The sequence below is a fragment of the Atractosteus spatula genome, chromosome 5, assembly GCF_055471065.1.
Source record: "Atractosteus spatula isolate fAtrSpa1 chromosome 5, fAtrSpa1.hap1, whole genome shotgun sequence".
In the NCBI taxonomy this organism is placed as follows: domain Eukaryota; kingdom Metazoa; phylum Chordata; class Actinopteri; order Semionotiformes; family Lepisosteidae; genus Atractosteus; species Atractosteus spatula.
The window spans coordinates 49,109,822-49,123,970 of record NC_142710.1 but is presented as its reverse complement, the minus strand read 5'-3'; the positions used below and the strand labels follow the sequence as shown (position 1 = coordinate 49,123,970).

The following is a 14,149-nucleotide window of genomic DNA, read 5'->3' as shown; positions in this document are numbered from 1 at the left end:
ACATCACTTTCAAATACTGTGTGTGCAGTGTCCTTATAGTGTTAAACAATGGCTGGTTGAATGTGTCCTCACCAGACTTTGGCCCTTTTATATTTCTCAATTCTTATGAAAAAACACACAAACCGCACATGGTACTGTAACATATTGGGTGTATTGTACCACTTTAAGAAGTGTCCTACATAATTTGGCCAGAATGTTCTAGAAAGTGCAAAATGTACAGAAGTCTGTTGAAGTTTTTTTTTGTAATCAACGTGGCAAACACATACAGTACATTTGTTCTTTCTCAACTGTATGAAAGTAAAACAATATGACAGTTAATAACAGTTTAATTTCCTTAACCACTTCATTCAATTCAGGGTTGTGGTGGAACCCAGGTCTACCCTGGTATATTATTATTTATATTCTTTATTAATACGCAGAGTTTTATTGTGAATTGTTGTGTTCATCCCTTTCAGAGCAGGGTATTTTCTCCTCCTACAAACACTTCAAATGCGTTGGTTACTTCTTTCATCACTCGGCTCACAGGTTGCCAGTAGGAGTGAAGGTATATGCCAGTGCAATGTCCTCTAGGTATTCCCACTTTTTTCCCACTCAAGAAGGTAAGATTTTAGAGTGCAACATCTCATGAGAAGTAGTTTTTCTTCCTTTTTTAAGTGTTCTTTTTTTGTTGTTTGAACAGCAGGAGGGTCATTCTCTTGAGTAAAGAGGTCAGCACTTTTTCAGTTGTGAAAATTGCTGCTTATCCTACTCCTCGGACTACATTGCTCCCTGCTGATCAGTTCTGGGTCCTGACAGGCGCTGTGGAACTCACATTTTGTTTAACCCCTTTAATTCCAATTATTTTCCCCTTAAACCTTAAACCACCAGAGATTCTTAGATTCTAATTTCTCTTTAGCATATGTACAGTATGTTCATCTTTCCTTTGGTTCAATAATTATGAGAAGAGGATATTAATATAGTTAATATTGACATACAGATGTAATGTGGTTTAGTTCATACATTCAGGGCAAGCTCTTGACTTTTCTAATAAGCTTAATTTACATTACATTTTTTTATTAAAATACACAATGAAAGGGCCCTTCAATGTTATAAATAGTGTTCCGTAATACTTGATTAAGTTTCAGCTAATTTAAAGCTCTTTAACTTTTAAAATCCAACCTAATTAATGCCGTTGATCTTTTACAGTAAGTATAATTCAGTGTGGCTGATTGAATCTTTGCTGAGTAGAATTATGTGTGTAACTTCGAAAGTGGTATCTTCAAGTAAGTGTCCCAAAAGCCCCGAAAATAGAAGTTACATTCTAGCAAGAAGTACATTTAATAACAGAACAAGAGTTATATAATGAAGATTTTTTTGGGGGGGTGAAACCACAATGCAGTATTGCGAAAGTGTACATCTCTAAAAAAGAGTTGATTTTTTTTTAGTCACGAAATTATAGTACATTGTCTTTACTGTATATCTGTGTGTCTGTGTGTAAAAAGACAGTAACATCAAAATATTTGTTCAGCCATGATCATGATCAAGTGCCAAATACAGAGCACACAGTACAGTGCCATACAAAAGTATTCACCCTCCTTGGACATTTTCACATTTTATTGTGTTACAGCATGGAACCATAAGAATTTTTGCCACTTATCAACACAGATTTCAGAACAAATACACCTGTGTCTGGGAGCTTCCCCACTTAGTTAGTGCATGTCCAAGGAAACACTATACCATGAAGACCAAGGAACATTTCAAGCACAACTGAGACAAGGTTCTTGAAAAATACCAGTCAGGGCAAGGATATAAGAAGATTTCTAAGGCATTTAATATACTGTACCTTGAAGCACAGTGAAGTCTATCATTAAAAATCCAGGTGTATTTATTCTGAAATCACGTGAAACACCTCAACTGCACACAGATGGACTCCAGTGAAGAAATTACGTGACTTGGAGAAGAGAGTTTGTTGCTTCAGAGGTAAGTTAGGTGTGTCAAAGCAAGGGAGTGAATACTTAGGCATTCAATTATTTTCTGTTTTTTATTTTTAACTAATTTAGTAAAAAAATTTTTTCACTTTGACATTAAAGAGTACTTTGTGCTGATGAGTGGCAAAAATGCTCAGTTAAATACATCATGGTTCCATGCTGTAACGCAATAAAATGTGAAAAAGTCCAAGGGGGGTAAATACTTTTGCAAGGCACTGTATGTGGCTGTCCAAAGCAACCCCTTCACATTGAATTATGAGTTGGGCCTTAAAGCCTTAAAGGTCTTTGAATATTTTTAGTCCCTACCCATCTCATTCTTGCAGTAGGACCACCTTCAGTTGGGGCTGTGATGACGGTAGTGATGTGCAATATTGAACTGCACGCCTCAGTGAAGGTGGGGATCCCAATGAAGACATCACCCAGGAGATAAATGGCCACACAGATGTGTCAGTGGCAGTGGGCACTGTAGTTTGTGTGTTACAAGCTCACAGTTAACTTGGCAGCCACCTGAACATGTGGATGCAAAGAGACTGCTACAGTGGTCTTAAACCCACTAAAAGTTTAATTTGAACTTGAATCGGAACTCTGGAGTAATACAGTCCATCCTGCAGTGTTTTGCTTTTGATGGGAGACAATGAGGCCTGGCCCACTGTGATATGTTGCATTTGACCTGCTACATATTTAGCTGTTGGTTGTTTTAATTATTTTAGGTTTGATTTTGATGTTGGTTTACTGTACATTATTAATACATTATCTGCTATTGTGTTTGGTTTCATTTTGTTTTGCATACAAGACCATCTTCCTTTAATCAAAAACAAATATACCAGAAGACAAAAACGACAGGCACGACAGACAACTATTTCCATCTTATTTATAATGAAAAAAAAATACTTGCCATCAACACACGAAGGCTTGTTTCTTGTCGTTCCAGCTACTTTCCCAGGTAGACAGGAGCACTTTACTGTCTGTGACCTTTCCTCGATTCGATTCTTGTTACAACACCTGTGTGCTGCAATAACTTCACACGTCCCTCCTTCTGTCAACAGAGAGAAAAGAGTTTGCCAGGGCTTTGAAACAGACTGAGTCAAGAACTCCAGGGTGATGCAGGAAAGCACAATTTTAATGAGCACAATGGGCACACAAGAGCTTTTGGAGTCAATGGTTGTGTGAGAATGTAAAAAGCTACTTTTAGGATTTCTCTTTACTTTGCATTTCTTTAAATGTCATTGCTTTACATCAGAAACAAAATAAGTGGATAGCAATTCCTCCTCATGACTGAACTTGACAAACCATAGGTAAAGAGGATATTCTTTTGAATAGGTTCCAGATTTAAAAACAAAAGCCATCACTGTTCACCTTGCAATGCAGATTAGCAAATAAGAAAGGTGTCCTTTCTGGAAGTCACACTAATCTGTTTCTGGTGGGGTGGCCTGAAAGGTTCATTTAAGGGAGCAGTCATCTGAGCTGTCCCTTATGCAGCATGTGGGCTCTGCACTGATACAAAGGAGTAATTGAACGACACTCACAGATCTCTGAAGTAAGATCTGAGATAGAGAGCAATTAGCTGCACTACCTTCTATTATGACACCATTATTCTAAATCACTTCTGAAGTTTCAAGCATCTCAATTGTGCATCTGAGTATATTTTAAATAACCATTACAGAAAGAGGTTACACGATTGTCACAAGAAGAAAAAAACAAAACAAACATCTGACAGCTTCTGAAAACACTGGGGAAAAAAACAATGCTTCTTTGGCATGTTGTCCTGTCCACGGTTTAGTAAAATAACTACAAGCAAACAGGGGAGTGAAGGGAAATCAACACAAAGTGCTTAGAGAGACAGGGAGATTGTGAGATTCATCAAGAAGAACAGGCAGAAGCCTCCTGGAGCCTGGTCTGTTGCTTTGAAAAATGACAGTGGGATTGGAGTGTCCCCTCATACAATTATAAGGCATAAAGCTAATTTTGCTGGCAGGGATGCTAGAAAGGAGCCTTATATCACCACATTTCTCAAGTAGGCAAGGGAAAACCTTTCATCTTAGCTTGTCAGCCATCTTCTCATCTAACAATTAAACTCGAACCATCTGACCAAATAACTTTGCTACAATTATGTCACTGTGTTCGTAGATAAATTAATCCTATTCTAACACTGTTTTAAGTTTAATAAAGACTTATCCTGTTATTTTGTGCATGACCTAATATACAGTGCCAGTTTGCGAGCAACTAATTCAGCTTAAAATCAATAAGAAGCCATAATGAAGATGGACTAAAACGAAGCAAAAAAAAAAACTAAATTGCAAATATGGCATACATTTATGGCACAATTTTCAAAAAGTGTCATTTTAATTTTTGATTCAGATAGGGCAAATTTACATCCTTATTTTCAGAAATTATTAATCACACTAAAGAAATTTCCATTACCTTCATTTTTAAACTTTTGCAGTAAGAAAGAGCACTTTAAGGAGATTTTATTACAATTGAACTTGCCAGTTTTTATTGGGAGAAGGAAACATTTTGGATTTGTAAAGATATGATTGGTTTTCATAGTTCTATTAATTTTTATTTTGTTTCTTATATAAATATATTGTATAAAGGAAACCATTTAATTTAAGAAAACAATGTTTCCATTACTAAAGGCACAATGTAATCCAAGGAATAAAGAAATGGAAATTTAAAATTCAAGGTGTTAATAGTGCATGCTTTGAAAGCCCTGTGAATTAGGTGACTGACTACTCTTGGTGTTCTTGAGGAATATTTTAAAACTGCTTTTCCAATTGTGCTGTTTTATGTTTAGTAATACCACTGCTGCAAAAGTTGTAGAAATCCTCATGTTTCTGTCAAGCAGTCTATAGAACTGAATACATTGTTCTCTTCCACTCTTAGATGAAGTGTGAATATAAAACCACAGCAATCCCAGAGCAATCTTATCTGGCAGCACTTAATATTACAGAATGAATGAGCATAGAACATGACAGCACCCTGAGCCCATATTCATAATAGGAGCTTTAAGGTAAGATAATACAAGAAGTGGCACTTGCATTGTCTATGGTTTTTGGAGTCCCTTAATTACGTTTTGCTATTTATGTAACATTCTTTGCTATGAATTTAACATTTATTGCTCTACATAATACACATCTATCTCCTAAGTGGCATCGTGTCTCCTATTCCCCTGTTTTCCTAATTTAACCTGCATTTATAGTTGTAATGAGTCTAGGTTATTTATTTCCTTCATGTCCTCACTTTCTAATTGCTGTACTGAAATACATTCTTCCCTAGTGCCAAGGGACATCATTCTTAATCACAGCTAGAGTATCCCAGTTTAAACTCGCTTGAAGCTCAGTGCTTGCCTTTTCCTGACTATTTTTAATAACGCGACTGGGAAACATCCTTGGATGTGGTACCACAGTTCACCCCATTAATGCTGTTTGCAGCCACTCACCACTCTTATCAGCTGAACTCAAGGTTATTTGCTTCTTTTCCCTTTCATATCAAGACAGTTTTTTAGTTGCCGAAGAATGTGATATCATTATAGTGACACATTGCATGAATTGAAATTAATATTTATATGCATATTAAACAGGTTTATATTTGGTTTGAACGAAAGTTGATAGCTAAAAAGTCGATATTTCATTTGGAACTTGGATAGGCTCTCTGCTGCATTGTGCCCTTTATATTCTTTTAGCTCTTGCACATTTCCAGGCTTGTACTTAAAAAAATACAGGATTCAACATTCCAAGAAAAGCTTTGTCCTTTCATGTTGGCTTCGGTACTCAGAGAATTAACAATGTAACATCGGAAACACAAACAGCAGGCCTGATTTGTGGTAGACATTGCAAAATCACCGACTGTGATTCAGGAAAGAAAACATGACTTTTTCCATTGTCATTGATGACAATTTAATAGTATTTGGCTCTGCTGAGTTACACAAAGCATCCTGCAGCATTGAGGGTGGCTGTTTATCAAAATGATAAACAAGCTTTCATTTCCTCCCTGGCTGCCTATATGTGCTTTGAAAGTCTAAGGTCACATAGAAGTCGCTTATTCTGGCCACCAGGCAGATATAAAACCACCATGACCATCTGTGCCTGAAATGAGCCTGACTTAATGGACCCTCCTCATGATTGGTCAGCCATAATGAATAGGTTTGTGCTTGAATGCATGGGAAAATGGGCATTTGGTTATAACATTATCTACACTTTGTTCACATAATGATTTTTGATAAATAAGAAGAACAGGCTTTTTTCAGAACGTGTGCATGGAATTCATTGCTTTCCTATAGAGGGGGAGGCAGCATTAAGAAGATTAAGAAATAATGGAATTAATTATTTTGGGACCTTAGAGTTTTTCCATACCTGCTAAATTTGGAAGGATTCTAATGTCTAATAACAGTAATTGTGTTTAAACAGTTAATCTCAATGTCTGCTGAGGTTTTCTAAAATATAAAAATGTATAAAACCAGTATGTGAAGAGGCTAAGGGTCCAGTGATTCAGATGAAGTGCTTGTTATTTTTTCACACCCTGTCTCAGCCAGTCACTCACCGCATGTCACCTTGATCAAGTAACTTAACCTCTTTGTGATTCTTCTGTGCTCCTTCAGATGCAAGGGCTTATAGTAAATGACTTGATTATGCAAAGCTCAGACTCTAGTCTCTCTGTAAGCCACTTTAGATGAAGACATCAACTAATAATAAATGTTATTTTGTGCACTTTGATCTTTTGATGATATTCATATGGACACTATAATACAAAAATGTAATAGAATACAGAAGATCAGAGTAATAAATTCAAATAATAGAATTATCTCATGGCGTGAAGGTCATTTATTTGGTTCAGAGCTTTAAGATGTACTGTTCTGTTTAATTTATTTTTTTTCTAAATATACTCTAACGTTTATTTGAGCTGAGTGAGCAAAGGCGATCTTTCATGAAGTTAAGGATTTCACTTAATTATGATGGTTTAGAAATGTATTCAGTTCTCTGCAGTCAACTCACAGCACTAATACTAGATGTGAACTCTGAAGCCCAAAAGAAATTTGATTAATCATGAGCATAGATAGAGCATTTGATCTCACAACACTACACAGAACTTGCTGAACTCACTTCAGTAAGGCCCACTTAACATTAATTTCAGTGAAATTGGTTGGGAAACCAAGTAAAGTCTGACATCCAGTATGGTATACATTGTTGTTTACCTAGAGATAGAATTAACAAATAATTTCATAGTTTGTACATAGTTCAATGTATTTTACTTCAAATTTCGTGATTCTTGATAACACAACAAAACTAAAGATACAGTATGACCCACAATGAACCTTGAAAACCTGTGACATTTCTGTAACAGAACTTGCTAAATTGTTCCATTTTTCTTTCCCAGAGGAATAAACCTCTGAAGACCCTTCCTTACTTATCTGAAGCAATAGCAATGTCACACACTTAATTTAAACAGCCCCCTTTGTGCATCGGCATTAGGAAACCAACTTGTCCAAGAATGAATTAGAGTCTCCCCAGAGCAGTTTTGTCATTTAAAAACTAATAACACCTGGGAAGAATCTGCATAATGAGTAAGATTGCAGCAGCAGTGTCGAATGTCTAGTACTTTTTCTGCAACTGAAATAGCCCCCTTCAGCATGACTGTCTTTGTATTACGATAACAAAGTACAAGCTTTCAAATAAAATTGATTATTACTTCCTGCTAGGACACTACTTTGCAATAACTAATAATGAAGCTAAACATGATGCATTGCCTCCTCTCCCAATATGACTTAGATTTGTTCTTTCTATGCTAGCATGATTGCAGTCTCTAAGCAGGATGGCAAATTACCTGCAAGATGAAAGTCCTACAGTATATATATATAATACATATCCAAAGGCTCTGGATACATTGGTCTCTGAATATTTTGACTGTTGGTGTTCAGTATTTGCGTTCACATAGCTGACACCTGCTGTTATTGAATGAAGATTCTGAAAAGCTTTTGTAATAATATACATGATAAGACAAAGTATGCAAAACTAAGATTGTGTTGGGGATGTTGTTGAGAAGATGCACCAGTAGTGATTGAATCAGTAGTTATAAAAGCTGGTGTTTGTACAGCTGGTAGCACTAATTCTGAAACTTGTAGCATTATAAACAGGAGTTTCACCTCCTCACCTGATGTTCTACAATTAACATTCCCTGCATTTTACGTAAGATATTTTCATTCACCTTTATTCTTTTATTCTTTTCAGACATATTAGTTTTAAGGAATGTGACATCAATGTTAAATGAGATGAAATAATTTAGCAAATTATTAATGACACATCAAAGTTTTAAAGTGTAGGCGCTTGGTGGAGGAGAGAACTATCTGAGGTCTATTTCAGGTCTATCTGAGGAAGTTATTAATATTAATTCTGAAAGTTGCATTTACCCAGAACCCACACATTACATACAACCAAAAGAATACAAGAAAATTGTCACTTGGAAGTTCTACCAAAAAGCCTTTGAGAATTATGAAAGTACTGTACACTGAAATATAATGGAAAAATAAGGGTTTCCTGAAAATGACATAGGGCTAGATACTACTTGACATTTATTTCTGAATGTCAAAATCTCTTAGCAGTAGGTGCTGAATAGGCAAGACGTCATATTCTGGTGAAAGCAAATGCAAAAAATATCTGTATCAGAGACTCTGGCTAGTTACAAAGGCTAGAACATGTGTATACAGTAAACAGTATGTGTAAATTTTAAAGACGCTCTCTACAAAGCCAATAAAGGGGAGAAAGAGAATCAGATCCCTAACCAGAATGGAAAATGTTCAGATCACCAAACTCAACCTGAAACTGACACATAAAACATAAAACCCAACGTATTCCTTGTCGTATCTGAAATAAAGCTACAGATGTAATCCAGATTCAAACATGATCATAAATATTATTTCAGTAGCATTAATGTGACATTTGAAGGTGGCATTTCACACTAGAATGTGCGAAATCACTGTTAAACCATTGTTTTAATACATTTGATTTAAAAATGGTAAAAAAGAAAATAAAATGGCTGGGAAGCGAAAATGTGTTTCTGCCACTGGGCCCACCTTGCTCATTTTGAGGCTCGCATCTTAGTGATCTAGGAATTTTTTCTCTTTCCAAAAGGATCCTGATGAGGAGGCTTCAAGCACAGGAACTGGGAGTTACTGTAGATCTGGATCCCCAGCCCTCCTAAAGAAATATCTCCTGTTTTCTCTCTGTAATGGCCCTAAACTTAATTTCCATTTGCCATTCATGTGTTACTGACAATTTTGGTCCCCTGGTTAGACTTCATCAATGCCTTTACTGACTAATGATATTTAATTCAACCGAATATCTGAATGACATTGTCATTCAATATCTATGCCAGCCTAGAAAGATTCAGTTCCTTTAGTCTGCCTGAATATGGCATTCCTTATGACTCTGGAATATTATTGCTTGCTCCGCTTCATACTGTCTGTAGAGCAGCGATATCTTGCTTGTACTGTAACATGGTGACCAAAGTGGAACTCGGTACCGCAGTGAAGGTCTAACAAACACATTGTGTCATTTTAACATGACTCCAAATAAATCCACACTCTCAACAATATGTTCAAGCATTGTACTTGTTTGCCTTTTTATCACTTCTCTACACTGTCTAGTTGAATAAAAACATGAGACAACATAAACATTTAGATGTTGATTCTTCCAGTGCAGTGTTATTACGATCATTGCAACACCATGTTTGTGTCCTTTGTGAATTTGACATTTTCGTTCACTGTTCCAGAGTTTAGAATCCTTTATAGATCTACTGTATATTAAGAATAGCCGTAGTCCTTGAACTGATCCTTGTGGTACTAATCACTTCACCCCATTGTGAGGTAACTCTCAGTATCATTATCTTAGTTTTCTGCCTCTAGTTCTTTATATACTGTATGTGCAGACATTAACATGGATTCCTGCAGCATTAAATTTGAGGAGTAGTCTTTCATGTGGCATCTTCTACACTAATAACTTGCTCAAAGAAATTTAATAGGTTACTTAGGCATGCTCTACTTCCTCTACATCCATGCTGACTAGCTCCTAGAATGTGCAGTAATTTTTAATTTAAATGTGCTTGTCTAATTTGTTACATTTTTTACATAGAGTAAGTTGTAATTTGCCTAAAACTATCTGGTCTATAATTTCCTGGCTCTGTTTCATATCTTTTATTAGCACATGTGGAATTTTCCAATGGGTGCGTGACTCCTGTCCTAAGTGTTATTTGAAATATTTTTGCAACTGTTTTATGAATAACTTTCTTCATTGAGCACAAGTGAGTAAATATTTTATAGTCCAGGTGATTTATTTGTTGGTTCATTGTTTTGAACTGAATGGGACTGACTGTTTACCTGTAGTATATTATTAATTTCCTTCTTTGTGAATGACTATGTAAAGTAATCACTGGAAATGTCTGACATTCCCTTCTCATCCTTCATATGGATCGGGTTACATCCCACAAAACACTTTACTTCTTCCCTCACTGATCTTTTGCTATTGCTATATTAAAAAAGCCCTTGAAATTAGTTTTGTGCTCATCCAGCTATATTTCTTTCTGTCTTTTTGAAGTTTTTCTTGACTTGTGTTTGCAGCTCAGTGTACTCTTTGTGCTTTGCTATATCCAGGTCCCTTTTGTATTCTCAGTAAAGAGTTTTCTTCCTGTTTATGTGCATCTGTAGTGATCTTTTAAACAATTTAGGCCAATGTCTTCAACATTGCGGTTTGTTCAATTCTACTATGATGTTTTCGTGTGCTTCTGTTTCTTTAAGTGATCTGCTACAAAATCAAGTTTAGACTGTAATCATAATGTGGCTTCACTGAGGGGATGAAATACGATGAAATGTACTTTAGTTTAAAATAATTTATGTTTTATTTAGGTTTTGCAATATTTCTTTTGTTTAAACTAACTGCTTTGCCAAAGAAATACATTTTTATGCATATTAAGCAATTATGTATTTCTGAACCATAAACCATTGTTTGATGCACATCTTTTTAATTTTGAGCTTGGAATTACAAAATATTGCAAAAGCAAGAGTTTCCCACAGAAGCACTGAAGTAGACAGTGTCCTGATTGCAAGGCAATAAGGGGCAAAAATGGAATAATGCTACAAACTTCCACATGCTGCACCCCAGAGATCCCTGTATATACTGTATAGCCCATTTATTATTTATTTCCCCAAAACCCAAAAGCAATATTTAAAGTAATCTCTAAATAATGTACTATAACTGTAATCAGATCACTGGTTATAATGTGAGTGCTTCAGTTGTAATGGATTTATCATTACCAAGATTTTCAGTTGCCTTCCTGTACTCGTTACGACGCATGAATGTGTTAAAGCAATTTTTCTGCAAACCCCTTGTGCTATTTTGTTCTCCATGGATGTATAAAAGACAAAGTATTTTTTAATTTGTTAGATAAAGGACCACTGTTTAAGGAATCAGTAATCTTTTTTACTTAGGTTTGAAATGAACTCTAAAGCCAATTAAAATTCTTCACTAAAGAGAAACAGTTGCAAAGAATAGAAAGGCTGACTGGTGGATAGCACTTCATCTTTTTATTAAAGAGAATATCATTTACATGAATTCTAACTATATATCACAGAGGCTCCAAACCTAGTGATATTTAGCCTATTTAGCACTCCGAAACTGTTCTTCAATGGTGTATTAATTACATTTTAAATGTGGAATATGGTAACACGATTAAGGATTAAGGACCTAAAAGAAACATATTTCATTGAAATATAATTGAAATGAGGAGCACACAAGCCTAGTCTCATTCTCTTAATGATTTTTTAAAAAAAGTTTTAACACTGTGTTACATGTACTGTATGATCAGACCCTTAATCTGAAATGTTTTTTCAGCTACCTGAACACTTCAGCCACACAGCTGAATCAAGTCAAACTCATTGCACCAAAAGACTAGTCTGTTGATGGGGGGAGTTAAAGTCATCTGATGTTCAGAATACAAGAACACAACAGGCAACTGATCATTGCAAGTCTTGTCTCACCTGTCTTGTATTTGAGATGCTGGTCCCTTGACATGAGGCATTGGAATACTCTTTTGAGAAGCCACAGAGGAGACATCATGGCTACAGGCCCGTTAGGGACAGCAGGTTTCTGTTAAAGTTTGTATTAAATATTCTTCACATTCATATTCTACTTAGATGGGAAATGAGATCAAATAAAACTGCGTCACTAGCCTCAAAACAAAAGATGAGTCTCTCAGGAGTGTTCAAAACCCTTGGTCCTTTGGCATAGCATTTTTGATGCCTCATTGTGACAGGGACAGTGGTACTGTGACCCAGATCAGGAAAGCCATTGTCAAAAGTCATTGTAAAGATTAGAGGAGAACAGTACGACAGGCCTCACAGTGACATCACTTCTCAGGACTCCCAAGAGAACTCATGACATGGGCCTGGCCTTTAGATATCATGGTTTTTGTAATTGACATTGCTCAGAGATCCAAGACAGTGATTTGAATCTGACCATCAAGCTACATATGCTATGTCGTTTCACTTAATAGTACCCAGTCCTACCTTACACCCATCTGTTGCACATAAAAGACCATCATACAGTATCTGCTGTTAACAATGAACTAGAGCTGGTACTATGAATCAAGGATGAAATTCACTTTTGAGTTTACAGAACACATTTACTCCTTCCTGACAACCTTTATGTACAGTATGATTAATAAATACATTTAAAAAATAAATGGTTTTCACTGGGGAAAACAGAAAATTCACATTCTTTAGTTCTTCTATCCTGTCTTTATTAAAAGAGCAATCTCTCCTCAAGCATAAAATTTAGGTATTTACATATAAATCAGATATTTATGAATCTGTGCATTTGTATCTGTAACTTAGTGAATGTTAATCACATCGGGTGTCACTTTTATTTCAACAAGCTGTTTTTCAAACAGCTAAGGACAGTGCATAGAATAAGGAAGTAGCACATTTGGAACTTGCTAAGTATACCATTGAGCTTAAACAAGTTCAAAATTACATTCCTGCGTGCTGTCTAATGATTTGTGTTTTCACCCTTTGGCATTAGTGAATTTGGAAACTGCTGGGTCCACACTTTTTAAATCTCTGTAGTTTTGACAGGAAGGCAATTACACTGTACAAGCTTCTGTCACAATAGTAATAACATTTGCTCCTGATACACTTCCCTCACCAGAATTAAAAGAAATGAAATTTATGCAGACATTGGTGATTGGTAATTATCAAGTGCCTCCGCAGCAAGTGGCTTTGAGAGACTCTCAGCTTGGCCACAGCCATTAGATCATAATGTATTGAAAGATAAACAAACACAAGGGTCAGGCCAACTCGCATAAATAATTTGAGCACATCTTATCATAAACAGCTTAATTATACTTGAGACAGGTGAAAATTGCATTTTCCATATCACACTTTAACTCTGGGTTCATTAATATTTACATGTGAAGTTGAGAACTTATTCACTCCCTCTGTATTGTCCAGATCTGTTTTTTTCTGTGTTGTCCAGTCCTTAATATTTATCTTTTTTAAATTCTGCTTCTGTTCAGAAAATCATGCATGTTTGTTTTTTCAGAAAATGTGTGGAAAATCATGTATCCACACACTGTGGTGAAAATTCTGAAAAGGTTTTTTTTTTCTTTTAGAAATGTACTTTTACCCTGGAAAAAGGGCCCCAACCTTAAGAATTTCCTGATTTAATTAGATTGAATAGTGCTGACTTGTTCTGCTTTGTCCTCTGATTGTGCAGGAATAGGATTTAACAAACTTCACCTTGCTCTCTGTGCTTCAGTTGGCTTGGCAACATCCATGAAAAAAAGGAGGTTTTAGAAAACTAAACACTGAAGAAGGCGCTCTGTTTTCAGTGTCACTAGGTAGAGTTTACAACACAGGTGACAAGCTATGCTTACAGTTTAGTCTGATTCATGGCGTATTCCCAAAGGTATTCAGACGATCGATAATATTTCCATTTCTATCCATGGCCATATTTTTTCCCCATCCACTTCTCTCAACAAGTGCACTTCAGCCTGTTAGGAGATGTTTAGCTTCTGTAGCATACATTACAGTAGGTGCCAGTCTTTCAAAATTATTGGGTGTGCTCATCTTCAAATGGATTTACATTAACAAAACATTTCTCTACTTCCTTTGGACTTTAACACAAATATTTATTATA

At 35.9% G+C, this 14,149-nt stretch overlaps 1 protein-coding gene across 1 annotated transcript in view; it reads right to left on the bottom strand.

Annotated features, from left to right (window-relative positions):
* The window catches only part of tafa1b (TAFA chemokine like family member 1b), a 160,218-nt gene that overhangs the window by 17,892 nt on the left and 128,177 nt on the right, over window positions 1-14,149 (bottom strand). The window contains exon 3 of the mRNA XM_088915798.1: window positions 2,863-3,003. Coding sequence (XP_088771924.1) covers window positions 2,863-3,003 — 141 coding nt within the window. The remainder of the gene's footprint in view (window positions 1-2,862; window positions 3,004-14,149) is intronic.